A 20,577-nucleotide genomic window follows, 5' to 3' on the forward strand; every position below is an offset into this window, starting at 1 on the left:
GGGGAATGTGCTTTAAAGTCACTGGGGAAAAACAGTTAAGATCACTGCGTTGGCCCATAAAAATACGAAATCTGTATTAGGTACCGTATTTTTCGCCCTATAGGACGCATTTCCCCCCTCCAAAAATGAAGGGGAAATGTGTGTGCGTCCTATGGGGCGAATGCAGGCTTTCGCTGAAGCCTGGAGAGCAAGACGGGTTGGTGCGCACCGACCCCTCTCGCTCGCCAGGCTTCAGGAAGCTCTCAGCAAGCCTTGGGAGCCCGCGGGAGTTCCCGTCGGGCTCCCTAGGCTTGCGGATAGCAGCCTGCATCTCGAAGCCTGGGGCGCGCTGCACAGCGCAGCCCAGGCTTCGGTTCCCCAACCTGGTTTGGAGGCTGGCAGCGGGGAGAAGCGCGCTTCTCCCCACCACCAGCCCCACAAGCTCGGGGGACAGCGGGGAGGCGGAGCGCCGCCATCCCACTGTTCCCCGACCTGGTTTGGGCTTCAGGCAGATATCCGCAAGCCGTGGGAGTCCGGCGGGAAGTCGCGCCGGGCTCCCAAGGCTTGCGGAGAGCTGCCTGTTCTGGGGGCTGGGGTTGGAAATAAAGTTTTTTTCTTTATTCCCCCCCCCCCAAAAAAACTAGGTGCGTCCTAAGGGGCGAAAAATACGGTAAATATCTTTATTAGGGCAACTCTAACCAAAAAGGGCTCATTCACATTTCCTTTTTGCCACAGTTTCTCGGCACAGGTCTGCTGGGTTTTTTTTGTCCCTGGGGAAACCTACTGATTACTGCTGAATCGGAACAAATATCGTTCCACAACCTGATTGACGCTTGTTCCGATTCAGCAGTAAACAGAGGGATTTCCTGGGAAAAGCAGTGGGACCAAGAAAAATCGCTTGGATCTGGGCCTATAAATCAGAGACCTGTTCCCAGCAATCGCAACAGGAGCAGGAGTGTGAATAAGGCCTTAGTGTGCAATATTTTGAATTCCCCAGAACTCTTTTAACTAGCTAGATCAGGGATGGCGATCCCCTGCACTTCCAAATGCTGTTGGACTCCAAATCCCCCCATGGGGAGGGTGGGGGGCAACTGGCAACCTTCAGTCTCCCCCCTGCCACCTCCTAACTCCACTTCTCCCCTCTCCGCCAGCTGCTTCCTTTGTTTTGAAATCAATACGCTGCGTGCTTTTGTTTCCTTTGAAATCGGCCTCTGAGATGGGAATCAACGTTTACCAGCCCCAGACCTTGCAGGCAGGAACATGGCAGAGCTGGTCTGGCCGGGGGCCAGGGAAACACCCAGGGATCTGTCACAGCCAGCGGCAACTGGGGACACAGCCAAGGAACCTACAGCTGCCGACACGGGGCTCTGCAGTATCGGGCGCGGGCTCAAGAGGAGAAACTGAGGCACGCAGTGGCAAGGGACGTGGCCAGAGTCATAACCTAGCACAGCCTTCTTTCAGCTGCTGTCCTCCAGAAGTCTTGGACTACAAATCCCATCAGCCCCAGCAAGCAGGAGGAAGGCACAGAATGGGGCTGGTGAGGCGTGAGGCCTGGAGAGAGCAGCAGGGGCCACACAGAGAGACTTGGAGGGCCACACTCATCTCCCAGGCCTGAGGTTCCCCACTCCTGCTTAAAAATGGATGGATTTCTCGAAAATTTTCTACGTATTTATGTTTTTCCTACTTTTTGCAAAGGGTGGCGCTGTGGGTTAAACCACAGAACCTAAGATTGCCAATCAGAAGATCAGCAGTTCGAATCCCCATGACAGTGTCAGCTCCCGTTGCTCGGTCCCTGCTCCTGCCAACCTAGAAGTTCGAAAGCACGTCAAAGTGCAAGTAGATAAATAGGTACCACTCTGGCGGGAAGGTAAACGGCGTTTCCATGCGCTGCTCTGGTTCACCAGAAGCGGCTTACTCATGCTGGCCACATGACCCGGAAGCTGTACGCCGGCTCCCTCGCCCAGTAAAGCGAGATGAGCGCCGCAACCCCAGAGTCGGCCACGATTGGACCTAATGGTCAGGGGGGCCTTTACCTTTTCACTTTACAACTCTGTGAGGGCAGTGCGCCATGAAAGGCAGAGGATGGATCCTTGAATTGATTAATAGAATTGTACAGCAGGAAGGGACCCAGAGGGTCATCCAGTCCCACTCCCTGCAATGCAGGAATCTCAGCTAAAGCATCCATGACAGACGGCCACACAACCTCTGCTTATAAACTCTCCAAGGAAGGAGAGTCCACAACTTCCCGAGGGAGACTGTTCCACTTCTGAACAGCTCTTACTGTCAGAAACATCTTCCTGATGATTAGCTGGAATCTCCTTTCTTGCAACTTGGAAGCCATGGGTTCGAGTCCTATCCTCCAGAGCAGGAGAAAACAAGCTTGCTCCCTCCTCCATGTGGCAGCCCTTGAGATATTTGAAGATGGCTATCACATCTCCTCTTTCCCGGGCTAAACATACCCAACTCCCTCCACCGTTCCTCACAAGGCTTGATTTCCAGACCCTTGATCATCTCGGCTGCTCTCCTCTGCACACATTCCAGCTGGGAACAAAATAAATGTTGCACCAAAAGAGAGTGGGGGAAACCCACACCGTGGGGCAGGATTAGCCTGAGCAGCTGAGCATCCTTGCCCTCTGTTAAGTTGTGGGCGAACATATCACACGACACAGCGGTTCTTCCAAAGCAGCCCTTTATTTGTAAGCTGGAACTGAACTGAACTGAGGAGCTCAGTCAGCCTGCTTATATAAAGCTCCACTAGAATGCAACAGTAACCATTTTCTGTAACTAGCCAATCACTGAACGTCACTTTCGATCCTTCATTTGCATGCAAACTATCCAATCACTGAACGTCACTTTCGAGCCTTCATTTGCATAACTATCTACAGTATCCCCCTGCTGGCCCAGGGTGAGAACTTCAGTACATAACACCCTCAATCCTGCCAACCGCGAGATGGTCTTACCTCGGCTCACACGTTGCTTGGCACCAGAAAGGATCCCTGGTGTGTCGATAAGGCTGATGCTCTCCAGAACCTGGTTTGGCAAGTGGGCACACATGAACCTATGGGGGCAGAAAGAGAGAAGGCCAGAGGCCAAGGTGAGGGGCTTGTGTAGACAGGAGCAGTGAGAAAGGAGGCTTAGAGAGATTTCCTGACTTAGAGATTTCCCCCCCCCCAAAAAAAAGTCAGTGATCTAAATCATATCAATTATCTAAATCAGTGGCTCCCAGCTGGTGGTAACCCACCCAGGGGCCCCGTGGCACATAATAATAATAATAATAATAATAATAATAATAATAATAATAATAATAATTTATTTATACCCCACCCATCTGGCTGGGTTTCCCAAGCCACTCTGGGTGGCTTCCAACACAATATTAAAATACAGTAATGGATCAAACATTAAAGCTTCCCTAAACAGGGCGGCCTTCAGATGTCTTCTAAAAGTCTGGTAGTTGTCTAAAAGTCTTTGACATCTGATGGGAGGTCGTTCCACAGGGAGGGTGCCACCACCGAGAAGGCCCTCTGCCTGGTTCCCTGTAACTTGGCTTCTCGCAGGGAGGGAACCGCCAGAAGGCCCTCGGCGCTGGACCTCAGTGTCCGGGCAGAACGATGGGGGTGGAGATGCTCCTTCAGATATACTGGACTGAGGCCATTTAGCCGTCAACTGTCCAGAACATCCCATTGGTCACATGACTGGCACACGAGTGCAGACCAGAAGACATGTGCCCCAGTTTTGCACTGGGACACACTGGAGGGTATGTTGGCACCATTCACATAACAAAAGCTACCACAGAGATAATAAACATTTTAAAAAGTTGTTGTTGTTGTTGTTGTTGTTGTTATTATTATTTACTTATATCCTACCCATCTGGCCGGCTTCCAAAAGGGTATTAAAAACATGATAAAACATCAAAAATTAAAAACCTCCCTAAACAGGGCTGCCTTCATATGTCTTCTAGAAGTCAGGTAGTTGTTTATTTCCTTGACATCTGGTGGGAGGGTGTTCCACAGGTTGGGCGCCACTACCGAGAAGGCCTTCTGCCTGGTTCCCTGTAACCTCACATCTCGCAGTGAGGGAACTGCCAGAAGACCCTCAGAACTGGACCTCAGTGTCTGGACTGGATAATGGGGGTGGAGATGCTCTTTCAGGTATACTGGGCCAAGGCTGTTTAGGGCTTTAAAAGTCAGCACCAACACTTTGAATTGTTCTTGGAAACGTACTGGGTGCCAATGTAGGTCTTTCAGGACCAGTGTTATATGGTCTCGGCAGGGGTCCATGGCTTGGCTTTTGAAAAACAGGGGATCCGCAGTGCAAACTGGGAACCGCTGATCTAAATGAACAAAAAGATAACTAAATGCTTGCTCAGTTGGCACATGTGACCCTCATAAATGCCTGTGAGTCGCATGTGCCTGCTGAGCGTTTAGGCACATTTAGCTATATTTTTTGGTTTAAGTGATTTATGCTTTTAGAGGGAGAAAAAACTCTAAGCCAGGAAACCACAAGGGAAAGCTCAGTGTGAAATAATAATAATAATAATAATAATAATAATAATAATAATAATAATAATAATTATTATTATTATTATTATTATTATTATTATTATTTATTTGTACCCCGCCCATCTGGCTGGGCTTCCCTAGCCACTCTGGGCGGCTTCCACAGAAACCAAAAAAACACTACAATATCATACATTAAAAACTTCCCTGAACAGGGCTGCCTTAAGATGTCTTCTGAATGACAGTCAGACAGTCCGCGGGCAGGTAGGGTCTCAGCCTGCGTACCAGGTGGAGTTGGTAGACAGCTGCCCTGGATACAGAATTGACCTGCGCCTCCATGGACAGCTGTGAGTCCAAAATGACTCCCAGGCTGCACACCTGGTCCTTCAGGGGCACAGTTACCCCATTCAGGACCAGGGAGTCCTCCACACCAGCCCGCCCCCTGTCCCCCAAGAACAGTACTTCTGTCTTGCCAGAGAGCCATGCCAATTGGGGCTTATCCACCCTTATCTTTTGCCCTGCACTTTCTAGCCACAAGTCTGTGCTTTGAACTTCCATGTCCAAGGGCTCCCCCCCCCCTTGCCCCAGTTCTTTCCACACAAAACCCACTCTTTTAACAATGAATCAAACAGCAATTTGAGTTTTCTGCGGATTGCAGTTTACTCCGATTCAGCGGTAAGGAGCAGGTTTTCACGGGGAAAGTTCTGCGGTGAAAACAAAAACCCGAATGCTTTAAACAGACCCTGTTAAGTGCCCCTATTTTCCAGGGACAGCTCTGGATTTACAGAAGCAGTCCCGGTTTCTGATTTAATAATAATATAATAATAATAATTTATTATTTATACCCCACCCATCTGGCTGGATTTCCCCAACCACTCTGGGCGGCTTCCAACAGAACACTAAAATACAATAACCTATTAAACAATAAAAGCTTCCCTAAACAGGGCCGCCTTCAGATGTCTTCTAAAAGTCTGGTGGTTGTTTTTCTCTTTGACATCTGGTGGGAGGGCGTTCCACAGGGCGGGCGCCACTACCGAGAAGGCCCTCTGCCTGGTTCCCTGTAACTTGGCTTCTCGCAGTGAGGGAACCACCAGAAGGCCCTCGGCGCTGGACCTCAGTGTCCAGGCAGAACGATGGAGGTGGAGACGCTCCTTCAGGTATACTGGACCAAGGCTGTTTACTTTAGTTTAATCCCAGAATGTCCCGCTTTTCCTTAGGACATCCCTATTTTCACCAGAGAAACGTTGGAGGGTATGGAGTTATGTGACCTCTGAGCCAAGGAGATAAGTCGCTATACTTAGAAGACACCTGAAGCAGCCCTGTATAGGGAAGTTGGTTAATTTTTATTATGTTTTTTATATGTTGGAAGCTGCCCAGAATGGCTGGGGCAACCCAGTCAGGTGGTCAGGGTATAAATAATGAAATTATTATTATTATGGAATAGCACATCCCTATTTTCATGGACGTGGCAGCTAAAAAAGCCAATGCAATTCTGGGCTGCATCAATAGGAGTATAGCATCTAGATCAAGGGAAGTAATAGTGCCACTGTATTCTGCTCTGGTCAGACCTCACCTGGAGCACTGTGTCCAGTTCTGGGCACCACAGTTCAAGAAGGACACTGACAAACTGGAGCGTGTCCAGAGGAGGGCAACCAAAATGGTCAAAGGCCTGGAAACGATGCCTTATGAGGAACGGCTAAGGGAGCTGGGCATGTTTAGCCTGGAGAAGAGGAGGTTAAGGGGTGATATGATAGCCATGTTCAAATCTATAAAAGGATGTCACATAGAGGAGGGAGAAAGGTTGTTTTCTGCTGCTCCAGAGAAGCGGACACGGAGCAATGGATCCAAACTACAAGAAAGAAGATTCCACCTAAACATTAGGAAGAACTTCCTGACAGTAAGAGCTGTTCGACAGTGGAATTTGCTGCCAAGGAGTGTGGTGGAGTCTCCTTCTCTGGAGGTCTTTAAGCAGAGGCTTGACAACCATATGTCAGGAGTGCTCTGATGGTGTTTCTTGCTTGGCAGGGGGTTGGACTCGATGGCCCTTGTGGTCTCTTCCAACTCTATGATTCTATGATTCTATGATTCTAGACATTTGGTGTAGACCAGGGTTTCCCGAACCTGGGCCTCCAGCTGTTTTTGGACTACAACTCCCATCACCCTTGACCACTGGTCCTGCTAACTAGGGATGATGGGAGTTGTAGTCCAAAAACAGCTAGAGGCCCAAGTTTGGGAAACCCTGGCGTAGGCAATACAGAGCTAAATGAACCAGTGGCTTGACTTGGAAAAGCCAGCATCCTCTGTTCGTTCTGCTTTTCCAGTAAGCCTGCCTTGGAGATTAACAACAAGATCGAAGAAGTCGAGTTATGGATGTTAACTACCGTATTTTTTGCTCTATAAGACTCACTTTTTCCCTCCTAAAAAGTAAGGGGAAATGTGTGTGCTTCTTATGGAGTGAATGCAGGCTATCCCAGAAGCCAGAAGAGCAAGAGGGATTGCTGCTTTCGCTGCGCAGCGATCCCTCTTGCTGTTCTGGCTTCTGAGATTCAGAATATTTTTTTTCTTGTTTTCCTCCTCCAAAAACTAGGTGCGTCTTGTGGTCTGGTGCGTCTTATAGAGTGAAAAATGCGGTATATACCAATTTGTTGTTTTTTTTAAAAGATATTTATTAAAATTTTCAAAATGTTACAAAATGAAAAAAGAAAAATACAAAATAAAAAAAAACAGTTAAAAACAACTCCATCTTTCCATTACTTATTTTTCATTAGCTTATTTCCCGGACCTCCTCACGCCTCCCTTTTTTGTGTTCCAATTCAGTTTCTTAGTTCAGCAAATCCTTCCCCTCTTTATTTATCCTTGTCTTTAATCTTAAAATATTGTAACATTAAATTTTTACCTATTAATAATCCATTTTTCATATTCCCTTATAGTATTACAGCTAAAAACCACTTAATTTCTATCCAACATCATTCTAACATTCATTGATTTTACAATATTTCTGTAAATAGTCTTTAAACTTTTTCCAATCTTCTTCCACCGACTCTTCTCCCTGGTCTCGGAGGTATATACCAATTTGAATGAACAAGCGATTGTGCCCTTCCCTCTCGGCTTTTCCCGGCCTGTTTCTTCTTTTTCCTTCTGCTCCGGGCTCCTAAAAGCGTTGCCACCCCTCCCCTCACTCCTCGTACGCCAAGAAGCAATAAGAGCAGCGCTCTGAGCAGCCAAGAACCAAGGGAGCAGCCCTTGTTTTCTCGTGTTCAGCGCTTGTCACTTTTAAAAACTCCCCCTGTTTCCAGTTGTGCTCATGACCCAGCAGCTGATGGAGATCACAAGGATCTCAGTTGTGCTGTGAATACTTCCCTGGAGCGTCGGGGCTGCCCTGGCCAAAAGCCTGCCGAACTGCTGCTACTAACTATCTCTGTGCCTCCTCCTCCTCTTTCCATATCTGTGTACACCAGGAATTTTGGCACCCCGGGAGGTTGCCTGCTTTGCTCCTGCAGTTTTGGCTCGCCCCGCTGGTTCCATCCATTCAAACTTGCCCTCCCTGGTTAACCCACGCTAGCATAAGCAACAAAGGGGGGCGGGAAAAAGCTGTTGGTGGATATCAGGAAGCTTTGATTAAAGCACCACGACCAGATGTGTTAGAGCAGTGGGAGGAAGGTAGCTGAGTGGCAGAGCACCTCTGCCTTGCACCCAGAAAGTCGCAGGTTCAATCCCTGTCATGGGTGTCGCGGCGGCAGGGTGTGTGTGTGTGTGTGTGTGGCAGCGCCCTCCTCAAATCAAGTAAATAAACAAAAGTACTTAACTAAAAGTAGAAATTGTAGAAGGATTTTGACAGGGTTTTTTCTGAGCACTTCAGGTCAAAAGAAAGTGATTTGAAACAACTCTTGTTATTTAAGGAATATATAAGACTATATTGTAAAAAAGATACCATCCTAGCAGAATTGAATGATACTTGTGTACAATAGATAAATGGAATAAACAGCTTAGAGGAATATATGGAAAAAGATATAAAACAAACAGTGAGACAAAATAAAGACGATAGAAAACGTATAATGAGAACGATTGGAAGTTTTTCACAGAAAACCTTATAGGCTAAGACGTTGTTGTATAAATATGTGGTTCTTTTAATTGTCTTTTTGGTTACTTTGAAACCTTTTTTCGACCTTTTTAAGGTGACAAATCCCTCTTCTTCTTCTTCTTCTTCTTCTTCTTCTTCTTTTGTGCTTAATTTTGTTATACTTATCTTTACTGTATGATTGTATTTTAAATTAATAAAGATTTCTATTTAAAAAAAGTGAAACGACTGTTGAGATATTTTATTCTGAATCTGCTAGAGACAAGGAAGAGGATCGTGAGTGGTGGATGTCCTGCCTGCCCCCAACATCAGCAGGGGGTTGGACTGGATGACCCTCAGGACCCCAACTCTACAATTTTATGATGCTGTGAAACTGTAGGGATTGTAGACGACTCAGCCTGGCCCGACTCAGTCTCCTTCTTTGGTGATCACTCATAGCCGAGTAAGATTGTCTTCCATAAACACGGTTTTAACAATGAGTCCCTAAGTGACCGTGGAAGCCAATTCTGGATCCACAAGTCCTTCCACAGTGGAGACATTGGTTTCCTGGTGGGAGTTGATCACGGTGTGGATTTGCCAAGTGTGCCCTCCTCCTAGCACGTTTCTCCCTTGCGTCCTGAGTTTGAGTGTCTTCAAAGCCCATGACACATTTGGTAAAGGCTGTTCTCCAACTGGAGCGCCCGCAGGCCATTTTATTCCCAGTTGTCGGTGTTTATACTACATTTTTTTAGATTTGCCTTGAGACAGTCTTTGAACCTCTTTTGTTGACCACCAGCATTATGCTTTCCATTTTTAAAATCCGGAATAGAGTAGTTGCTTTGGAAGACGATCATCAGGCATCTGTACAACATGACTAGTCCAATGAAGCTGATGTTGAAGAATCATTGCTTCAACACTGGTGATCTTTGCTTCTACACTGATATTAGTTCGCCTGTCTTCCCAAGTGATGTGTAAAATTTTCCGGAGACACCGTTGGTAGAATCTTTCAAGTAAAGATTAACAAACCTCGCAGTATTACAAACCTCGCAGATCAATCAACTAAAATTTTGGTTGATTAATCTAACATTCTCACCTGAAGCCCAAACACAGAGGGTTTTCCTGCAATGTGACTCGGCTGCGTCACGGATCGATATGAATTAACTTCTATACTGAATTTGTCGGGCGTTTTCATGGTGTTTTTCTACATTCTACGCCACTTCAGCGTTTTTATAAGCAACTTGTAAATTCATGGAATAAATAACCTGAATGAAATGTTGAAACAAGAAAAATTTGCAGCCCTGTTTGAAAGGGTGGAATAGATTCACCCATTTGTCCCCCAAAGAAAGGTGTTTCCAGAAATAACTGATGCCAGTGGAACTTGCTCCCAAGCAGGGGAAGGGGGGGACAGGACATGGGTTAGTTCTCGTTTTGCACCTTCCCGAATCAGTAGGTGACCCAAAACACTAAAAATGTGTGCAAACTTTGAAGAGTAATTGTGTTTCGGTTTGTCTATTGGTTTGGGAAATGAGGTTTAGCTGAGTTTCCATTAAAATGAGATATGGAAAAGGAATTTTTCCTCCCCCATCCCTACCTCTGAGAGAACAGGGATGGGCCAAGAAAGAACTGAGACAATCTGACTGCCTTCAGCGCCTGGGGAGGAGTTCATGTTTACAAACCCCTGGATGGAGGAAGGTGCACAGCTCAACCAGTATAAACAAGGATGCTAAAAGTAGAACCTGCCGGAAAATACCCAGGGACATCCAATTCCACAGTTTCCCACTGTCCTGGGCCAAAGTACAGCCAACAGTAGTTTTAAAGAAGTCTGTGCTGTTTGTTAGGAATACCCCACCCCCACACACATACATACAAAAAATGAGGACACAGTCTGAATCTGTTAAACCTACATAACAGGCAGAAAATCAACAGGTGGAGCTGCAGCAGTGGAAAACCAGTGGATTTCTGCCTGTACTACCCAGTGCCTTTGTTGGTAACAATGCACTCAGCTCTAGCATTCCTCAGCATACCCTCCAAAATCCTGCTCAAGCATCCCCAACCTTGGGCCCTCCAGATGTTTTGGACTACAATTCCCATCATCCCGGACCACTGGTGCTGTTAGCTAGGGATCATGGGAGTTGTAGGCCAAAACATCTGGAGAGCCACAGGTTGGGGGTGCCTGATCCTGCTGATTAAACTTGGGGTGTTCGTTTTTGGTCCCGAAACGAACCTTGCGGGAGCCAGGTGACTTGCGCCAGAACACAAGAACAAAAATGGGATCCAGTTAGAAGCTGTGATGGCTTTTGTAATTCCGGGGTGTCTCACTCAAATAGGACGGTTGACGAGTATGCCCCAGTCATAGAATTGGAAGGGACCCTGAGGATCATCCAGTCCAGCCCCGCCTTGTAGCCGAAAAGGACAAAAGGTTGCGTCATCCTAGTGCAAGCCCATGGGCTGCTGTGTGTAGCTAAAAGTCAAGGCGTTCTTTGGGCTTTCTCTTCAACGTCCATACCCTAATAAGGTCCAGTGTTTCTCCATTTCGCCCTGGCACTCATCTGCTGGGAACAGCTCCCATCTGTCCCAAAAGCCAGCACATCTGGAGGGCTGATTTATTTCCAGGCTGTTGGGACACGGGGTGTTGCGGGGACAACCTGGCACAGAGAATCGTGCTTTGTTCCAGAGAGTTCGGCTTGCATCCCCACTCCTCACCCCTGAAAGACCTCCAGCCTCCCTTTCTCTCCCTCTCTCTCCTTCTCTTCGCCCCTGCAAAGGAGGAAACAGGTGCCTTTTGTATTCCCTACACCCCGGTTCTGTGAAACAGCTGGGCAGCATCTGGAATGCTACACAAAAGGGCTGGAGAGGAACATCACAAGTCCCAGGACGAGCTCAAGAAGGGGAAGTAGAGGCTAGTGGAGGACCCATAAAATGGGGGACACATTGGGTTCAGTTCACATTCAAAGGCATCTTAAAAAAGGAGACATCAACTTGCCAACAAAGGCCCGTATAGTTCAATCTATGGTTTTCCCACTAGTGATGTTTGGAAGTGAGAGCTGGACCATAAAGAAGGCTGATCGCTGAAGAATGGATGCTTTTGAGTTATGGTGCTGGAGGAGACTCTTGAGACTCCCATGGACTGCAAGAAGGTCAAACCAATCAATTCTTAAGGAAATCAGCCCTGAGTGCTCACTGGAAGGACAGATTCTGAAGCTGAGACTCTAATACTTTGGCCACCTCATGAGAAGAGAAGACTCCCTGGAAGAGACCCTGATGTTGGGAAAGATGGAGGGCACAAGGAGAAGGGGACGACAGAGGACGAGATGGTTGGACAGTGTTCTCGAAGCTACCAGCATGAGTTTGACCAAACTGTGGAAGGCAGTGGAAGACAGGAGTGCCTGTGTGCTCTGGTCCATGGGGTCACGAAGAGTCGGACACAACTAAACGACTAAACAACAACAACCACCTAATTTTTGCTTTCCCAAACAATATGCAAACCGAAACAGCCATCTTTTGAAATCGCGGCACTCAAGTTTTGCAAACCAGTTGCAAACGTGTACACTCAGGGTTATGCTTGGGTAAAGAGAATATCTTAGGGAAAATAACATGCCTTGTGTTAGGCAAAACCGCTTTGCAAAAAATGTGAATAACGGGCAAAATTGCACATGTGTGAATTTGGAGATAGTTGCACAAATGCTGAATTGTTAGGAGCACTATTTAGAATGAAACACAACCTGTTGTTGAAAAGAAACACCAAAATTCCTAGTGGTTAGAGTGGGGTTCTGAAGCTGAAAGTCCTGGATATGATTAAAGCTGGTATCTTATTTTGGAGGGAATTTTCTTAAGGGCCTCTGTTCAATGGAAAGGGGGCGAATTCAATACACACCTGGCATCTAGGAATGGATCTGGATCAAAAAAGCATGAGGGATATCTCCTCTCCCTCCCCCAATTTAGAAGCATAGGAAGCTGCCAAGTATTGTCCTATTTTACTCCCATACCGAACGCAGCATGAACTGAAATCACCCATCAGGTCTCCTATACAGAAATGCTGGGCTGATGGAACTGGAAGGCCAATGACATCTGAAGAGCCACAGACGCACACACACCCCACCCAGTAACAAGGAGGACACATAGCAGTGAATGTAGTTTGGGATCCACCTAGTCCAGTGATGGGGAACTTATGGCCCTCCAGAGATTGAATCATAGAATCATAGAGTTGGAAGAGACCACAAGGGCCATCGAGTCCAACCCCCTGCCAAGCAGGAAAGACCATCAGAGCACTCCTGACATATGGTTGTCAAGCCTCTGCTTAAAGACCTCCAAAGTAGGAGACTCCACCACACTCCTTGGCAGCAAATTCCACTGTCGAACAGCTCTTACTGTCAGGAAGTTCTTCCTAATGTTTAGGTGGAATCTTCTTTCTTGTAGTTTGGATCCATTGCTCCGTGTCCGCTTCTCTGGAGCAGCAGAAAACAACCTTTCTCCCTCCTCTATGTGACATCCTTTTATATATTTGAACATGGCTATCATATCACCCCTTAACCTCCTCTTCTCCAGGCTAAACATGCTCAGCTCCCTTAGCCGTTCCTCATAAGGCATCGTTTCCAGGCCTTTGACCATTTTGGTTGCCCTCCTCTGCCTTGACTAGAACTCCCATCATCCTGGACCACTGGCCATTCTGGCTGGGAATGATGGGAGTTGGAGCCCAGCAATGCCTGGAGGGCTGCAGGCTCCCTGTGTTTGCATTAAACCCTGGCAAACCCTGACACCCGTACTTTCATCAGAGAAATGTCTGGACTAGACATTTGGTGTAGACCAGTTTCCCCTAACTTGGCTCTCCAGCTGTTTCTGGACTACAATTCCCATCATCCCTCACCACTGGTCCTGCTCGCTAGGGATGATGGGCATTGTAGTCCAAAAACACATGGAGACCCAAATCTGGGAAACACTGCTCTAGGCCACTGGTTGCCCATGGGGGAATTGCAAGTGGGCCATGTGCTGATCTGAGGTTGAGTTGCACACTATGTGGTACACTCAACATTTTCTTTTTGTCATCCTGCATTTTTTAAAGAGAAGGAGAAAGGCAGGTATAAGCTGATGCAAGAGAAGGCAGCCTCTTCTAGGGCTGGGTAGAAATCAAACTTTTGTTTGCATTTCAACAAGAGAAGCATTTTTTGAACCGATAAGCTAGCTGAAGCACAGTTATCCCTTGAAATCTGTGATTTGCTTCTCCAGCAAAACAGTGCACATGAAAGGGTACATAAAAATGCACACGAACGAACTTTACAAAAATGCATCATTTTAAGGGGGAAATTACGTACATTAGGAGAAATTTGCACTAAAACGCTGACAAACCTTCTAGGTGATACTTTTAGAATTAAAACCAGCAAATTGCTGGGGGAATGTGGAGAACTGAATTTAAGACAATCAAATTCAGCTTTTCTGTTTCTTATTTCCACCCCCACTTGAACCACGTATGCCATCTTGAGCTCGCTGGAGAAAAAGTGGGGCGTATAAATGTAAATAAGAGAGAGGTGTTGCATCAGATCAACACCGAGAGGGAAAATGGTCATATATGGTAAATAATAATAATGTAATCCAGTGTCATGTTGCATGTTCAAGTTAATAAAGTTGGGTCCTGAGACTGAAAGGGGTGAAGAGGAAGAAGGAGTTTGGATTTGATATCCTGCTTTATCACTACCTGAAGGAGTCTCAAAGCGGCTAACATTCGCCTTTCCCTTCCTCCCCCACAACAAACACTCTGTGAGGTGAGTGGGGCTGAGAGACTTCCAAGAAGTGTGACTAGCCCAAGGTCACCCAGCAGCTGAATGTGGAGGAGCAGGGAAGCGAACCCGGTTCCCCAGATTACAAGACTACCACTCTTAACCACTACACCACACAGCCATACAACACAAACACACCTCTCTGAGCTTAGCCTTAACAAAGAATGCACTCAAATGCCAGAAAATATGGTGAGGTGGCAGTTCTGGGGCACTTACCGGTTGAGAAAGGTGTTCCCAAAAGGGTTAAGTTTCCGGAAGGGCTTTTTGGGGTCCACGATGAGAGCATTGCCTGGAATGATGCCCTCCGTTTCGCCATGCATGACGGCAATGAAAGAGTCTGTGGTGGGCTCGGGCCCAATGCGGCTCCCGGGGATGTCCTGCTCCAGCAGGTATTTGATGAAGGTGGTCTTGCCGGTAGAGTACTGTCCCACCACCAGGACCATGGGCTTATTGTCAAAGTCGGCATCTTCCAGGGACGGGGAATGGAAGTCGTGGAAGCGGTAGTACTCTTCCACGGGCAGCAGCTTCCTCTTGTAGAGGTCCTTCAGGCCCTCTGTGACCGTACGGATCACTTCGGGGTTCTTCTTCTCGTTCTTCTTCATCCAGCTGAACATCTTGGCAGGCCGGTGAGAATGGCGCGGAGCCCGGTCCTTTGGAAGTGGACTGTAAATCGAAGAAGCTGGAGGTGCGGTGGAAGAGGAGGGGACTTTGGTTGGAGGTCGAAGTCTTGATAGACAGCCTGCAGACCTTTCAAGAATGAGATCAGGACTGGCAGAAGTAGCCAAGGGCCCCAAATCTGACCAAAAGGCTGTTGGAATCCAGTGAGCTAATGGGTCTCTAATCTTCCAGGGAGCTGAGATGAAACCGAGATTCTAGGGGTGGCGTCTGTAGTTCTACTATATCAGACTTTGGTGGGCTGGTCCAGAACTTTGAGGAGATCCCAAGCAAAAGGACCTCAGTCAAGAGATCTTCTGGGGGATATTCTTCCAGCTGTAAACTTGCTGATCACCCGAGCTTTAGGTGTAAAAGCACCGCATGCACCTTGCCGCTGGATATAAGGACTCCGGATCAGAAATAAATACTCCTATGTGTGAATCGCTGTGTTTCTTCTTCTGCCTTTCGAAGAGAAGACGTCACTTTCTTCTCCTAAATGCGGTGGAGAGAGGCTGTAAGCCAGCACACAGCGGTGCAGGCAAGGGAGGAGTAAGGGAGACACGAATGCCAGTTTCAGATGGAAAATCCCTTTTGGTTGTTTGGGAGGGGTTGGTTTTTTTCAAATAAATGTTGGTTTTCCTTCCCCACTTCTGGGGTCCTGAGAAGCTTCTGAAGGGGACTCCCGCTTGGAGGAAGGCGCTGGCTGTCGGGACGAGCAGCTGCCAAGAAACAGGGTGCAGAATACATTAGCATAAATTATTCCGGAAGGGAGGGTGACGCCTGGGATGTCCAAGAACTTGAGAACAAGTAATGCGCAAAAAGAAAAAAAGAGATACACACATTCCCAGCTCCTCTCCAAAGTTGCAAGAATGCAGGCTTGGCAAATGACGGCCTCTGATGCCACCGTGTGGTATAGGAAGGAAGGAAGGGCGAGACCAAAAGAAAGGTGGAGGAACAAGATGGGATACAGTGGTACCTCGGGTTAAGTGTTTAATTCGTTCCAGAGGTCCGTACTTAACCTGAAAAGCTGTTCTTAATCTGAAGCACCACTTTAGCTAATGGGGCCTCCTGCTGCTGCCGCGCCACCAAAGCACGATTTCTGTTCTCATCCTGAACCAAAGTTCTTAACCCGAAGTACTATTTCTGGGTTAGCGGAGTCTGTAACCTGAAGCGTATGTAACCCGAAGCGTCTGTAACCCGAGGTACCACTGTATATCAGGGGTCAGCAAACTTTTTCAGCAGGAAGCTGGTCCACAGTGCCTCAGACCTTGTGGGGGGCGGCGGACTATATTTTGAAAAAAAAATATGAACAAATTCCTATGCCCCACAAATAACCCAGAGATGCATTTTAAATAAAAGGACACATTCTGCTCATGTAAAAACATACCGATTCCCGGACCGTCTGCAGGCTGGACTTAGAAGGCGATTGGGCCAGATCTGGCCCCCAGGCCTTAGTTTGCCTACCTCTGGGATATATCACAGGCTAGCAGAGTTTGAAGGGACCATGAGGGTCATCTAGTCCAACCCCCTGCAATGCAGGGATCACCCAACATGGGGCTCAAACCCACGACCCTGAGATTAAGAGCCTCATGCTCTACAGACTGAGCTGACTCTCAGGTCCATTGAGGGATGTCCCAGGATAGGATCCTGACAGACTGTGAGCTCCTGTGGGGAGACCACATGCTTACAGAGCATTCATCTTGATTTGCTTGCCCAAGGCTGATGTGGAGGTTAGACAATACCCACTCTTTCTCATTGCAACTGCCTTATTAAAGCAGCTGGCTTGTTTTCCTGGCAGATCCCTTTGTAAGTTACTCAGCGTGTAAAGCAGTCCACACTCTATGCTTCTGTCTCTCAGACCTCAGAAGAGCATAATGGTCTTAGAATAGCTCTGATCCTCACTTCCAGCGGCATGAATTTCAAGCATCTTCTAGGCAGTGAGGATTCTAAAAACCTGATGTTTGCCATCACACACATCACCCTTCAATGAACAACTGATTAGTTCAAAATTGGGAAAGGAGTACGACAAGGCTGTATATTGTCTCCCTGCTTATTTAACTTATATGCAGAATTCATCATGCGAAAGGCGGGAGCTGGATGAATCCCCACCTGGCAAATAGAAGGGGAAGAAGTGGAGGCAGTGAGAGATTTTACTTTCTGGGGCTCCATGATCACTGCAGATGGTGACAGCAGTTACGAAATTAAAAGATGCCTGCATCTTGGGAGAAAAGCAATCACAAACCTAGACAGCATCTTAAAAAGCAGAGACATCACCTTGCCAACAAAGGTCCGTATAGTTAAAGCCATGGTTTTCCCAGTAGTGATGCATGGAATGAGAGCTGGACTATAAAGAAGGCTGATTGCCGAAGAATTGATGCTTTTGAATGATGGCGCTGGAGGAGACTCTTGAGAGTCCCATGGACTGCAAGAAGATCAAACCTATCCATTTTTAGGGAAATCAGCCCTGAGTGCTCACTGGAAGGACAGATCCTGAAGCTGAGGCTCCAATACTTTGGCCACCTCATGAGAAGAGAAGACTCCCTGGAAAAGATCCTGATGTGGGGAAAGATGGAGGGCACAAGGAGAAGGGGACGACAGAGGACGAGATGGTTGGACAGTGTTCTGGAAGCTACCAGCATGAGTTGGACCAAACCGCGGGAGGCAGTGGAAGACAGGAGTGCCTGGCGTGCTCTGGTCCATGGGGTCACGAAGAGTCGGACACAACTAAACAACATCATCCTTCAATGGTCAAACTGGGAAACTTTACTAACAATAAAAGGTAGTTGAAAACTGGCAGAAGGTCAGAACAAAATTCAGAATAAACGTAAGCACTGTATCTCTTCCTGCTTTACTCACAGGAAAGCAGTGAGATAGTTCATCATAACAGAAGGTCCAGTATGGATGCTTGATGCCCACACTCACAGCTGGGCCATGTTCCTCCAGCCTCATGAGGAGACCTTTGTGGTGCTGGTGAGTGTGGGCCCTGCCCCCTAGGCCAGGTGGAAAGGGCCTTGCAGGGAGCGGCCTCAACACCCCACAGCCGGGCAATGTTCCTCTGGCCTCATGAGGAGCCTCTTCAGTGGGGCTGGTGAGTGGCCTTCATCACACTCACAGCTAAATTTAGCTGTACAAGCAAGCAGAGGTGAACACCAATTTCAAAATCCTGTAGAAGAAATATGGTGTGGCTGTTAGGGTAAACTTTCTACAACTGGTAGTTCATTGATCTGTTTATGACATTCCTATCCCACCTTTTCTCCAAGAAGCTCAAGGTCCTTCTCCCCTCTTTCTCCTCACAACAACCCTGTGAGGCAGGTTAGGCTGAGAGTGTGTCAGACCCAGTGAGCCTCGTGGGGATTTGAACCCTGGTCTCCCGGGTCCGAGTCTAGCACTCTAACCACTCTGCCACACTGAACCTCCTAGAACCTGGGCATGGTGGTCGTGCGTTCTAGGCTAGCAAAGGTGGTTGCACAGCCATGGAATGTGCAACTGTTTGAACTGAGGTTCTCTGATCCTCAGCGCATACAGAGCTTTGGTGTATTTACCCTTTTCTAATTTAGTGGAGAATATGGCTTCTGATGAATTCCTGGCAGTAAGTGAACATTTCCAGTAGACTTAGCTCCCGAGGTCTATTCTAGGTGTGCTGGAGTGACACAGGCATTGGAAGACAGAGGTGTGTGGCCTTTACCATGGCACAGAGCAGAGGGATCTCACACCCAGAGGCTGAAGGCAGCCCTCCAGAGATATCTAGCTGGTCCTTGGTGTTAAGTTGTGGGTGAACATATCAGACGACACAGCGATTCTTCAAACAGCTCTTGTTTATTCACAGGCCAGAACTGAACTGAACTGAAGGGTTCAGCCAGCCTGCTTATATAGAGCTCCACTACAATGCAACTGTAACAACTTTCTGTAATTATCCAATGACTGAACGTCACTTTCAATCCCTTATTTGCATATGTGGACCTGAGTGAAAACTATCTACAACACGGGTGTCAAACACAAGGCCCGCGGGCCGAATCCGGCCCGCCAGACCTCGTCATGTGGCCCATGTAGCCGCCGCCGGCCTTCACCTTTTATTCTCGCTTTTTTTGACACAAGAAAGCTGCCTCTTCAGCGCATGCGTGGCAGCCTACAAGACAGAGAATGTCTGCCCTCTAGTGGCGTCGGCGTTCTACACAGGAAACCTCCACTTTACATGCATTCAGGAAACCTCCACTTGTTTTTATATTGAGCGCATTTGAATATCTACTTGCCATTATTCTGACTATGTTTCTGCTTTCAGAGCTAGTTATTACAAAAAAAACAGTAATAATTGAATGCAGTGACAATAATTTATGATAATAAAGAGTGGACACATAGTCCTACAGATACAACCGGCCCTTTGAGGGTGACCAAACTGCTGATGCGGCCCCCGATGAATTTGAGTTTGACACCTCTGATCTACAGTATCCCCCTGCTGGCCCAGGGTGAGACCTTCAGTACATAACACTTGGGATGGTCCTAAGGCCACCTCCCTTCCCATTCCACCAGGGAACCCCTTCACTGCCCGGCCCTGCAGAGATTTTGCCTGGGTGTGCCCTTGAGCGGTGATGCTTCCTGTATAGAGAGGAGTGTGAGGTGAGGCCTTAGAAAAGAATGAGAGAAGAAGGTGTGTTTGAGGATGTGCTCAGCCCAGGAATCCATTCGCAGGACAAGAGCCGAAATTTGTGTAAAACTGTTTTACACACCAAGCTGTTCCATTTTATTAAATTTTCAAAAGTTTAGTATAGTTCAATACATAAATTTGTCTTTTCCTGACTTCCCATCCCATTGTCTATGGTGTTTGAATTTCTCCCCCTTTGCTGCACAATACCTTCTATTTCTTATACCAGCATTTCAATACTGTATTCTCTAATTCTTTCTGAAGGTCTGATGTTTGGCACCAGCTTGGCTGCAGGAGTTGCCATAAGGAGGTTTACAAGGTGCCATCCTACTGTCTCAGGGACTCCAGGCCGGATTTGTGAAAAGTTTACTCCATTTCTTCTCCTTGACGTTTGGACCCACTGTTGCTCACATCCCATTCAATCTGCCAGAGCCTGTCTTCACCGGCAGGAGAAGTTCCTATGTCGCCAATGGCTTCCCACATGAGAGGGTTCCCAGGGTGTGGCCACTGTCAAATGCTGACAGCTTTTAGGAGTCAAACATGAGAACCGAGGGCAAAACTGAGGGCAGGGTGGAGACCAAGAGTGGACAAACTACCCCAGGAGCACAATGTGTCCCCCACCAGAGGTACTGCGCAGTTCTTAAACAATGGGGCAATTGCTTCTCTGTGCATTCTGCCAGTTAGCAGCAATCTTTTCATTTTCAGGTATTTTTTAAAAAAATTAATGCATTTCCAAAAATGCATTATGAAAACATGCATTCCCATACATACACCACAACTTATAACCATAAGGTAAAGGTAAAGGGACCCCTGACCATTAGGTCCAGTCGTGACTGACTCTGGGGTTGCAGCGCTCATCTCGCTTTATTGGCTGAGGGAGCCGGCAGAGACCTTCCGGGTCATGTGGCCAGCATGACTAAGCCGCTTCTGGCGAACCAGAGCAGCACACGGAAATGCCGTTTACCTTCCCGCTGAAGTGGT

At 47.4% G+C, this 20,577-nt stretch overlaps 1 protein-coding gene across 1 annotated transcript in view; it reads right to left on the reverse strand.

The window, feature by feature from the left end:
• Window positions 1–16,426, reverse strand: part of EHD2 (EH domain containing 2) — a 51,133-nt gene extending 34,707 nt beyond the window's left edge. The window contains exons 1-2 of the mRNA XM_083515901.1: window positions 14,520–16,426; window positions 2,940–3,037 (exon numbers count right to left, since the gene is read on the reverse strand). Of these exons, the coding sequence (XP_083372027.1) occupies window positions 2,940–3,037; window positions 14,520–14,917 (496 nt within the window). The 5' untranslated portion in view covers window positions 14,918–16,426. The remainder of the gene's footprint in view (window positions 1–2,939; window positions 3,038–14,519) is intronic.
• Between the last annotated feature and the right edge of the window lie 4,151 nt (window positions 16,427–20,577).

This window comes from Podarcis liolepis (genome assembly GCF_965112155.1).
Source record: "Podarcis liolepis genome assembly, chromosome: 7".
NCBI classification, from domain to species: Eukaryota; Metazoa; Chordata; class Lepidosauria; order Squamata; family Lacertidae; genus Podarcis; species Podarcis liolepis.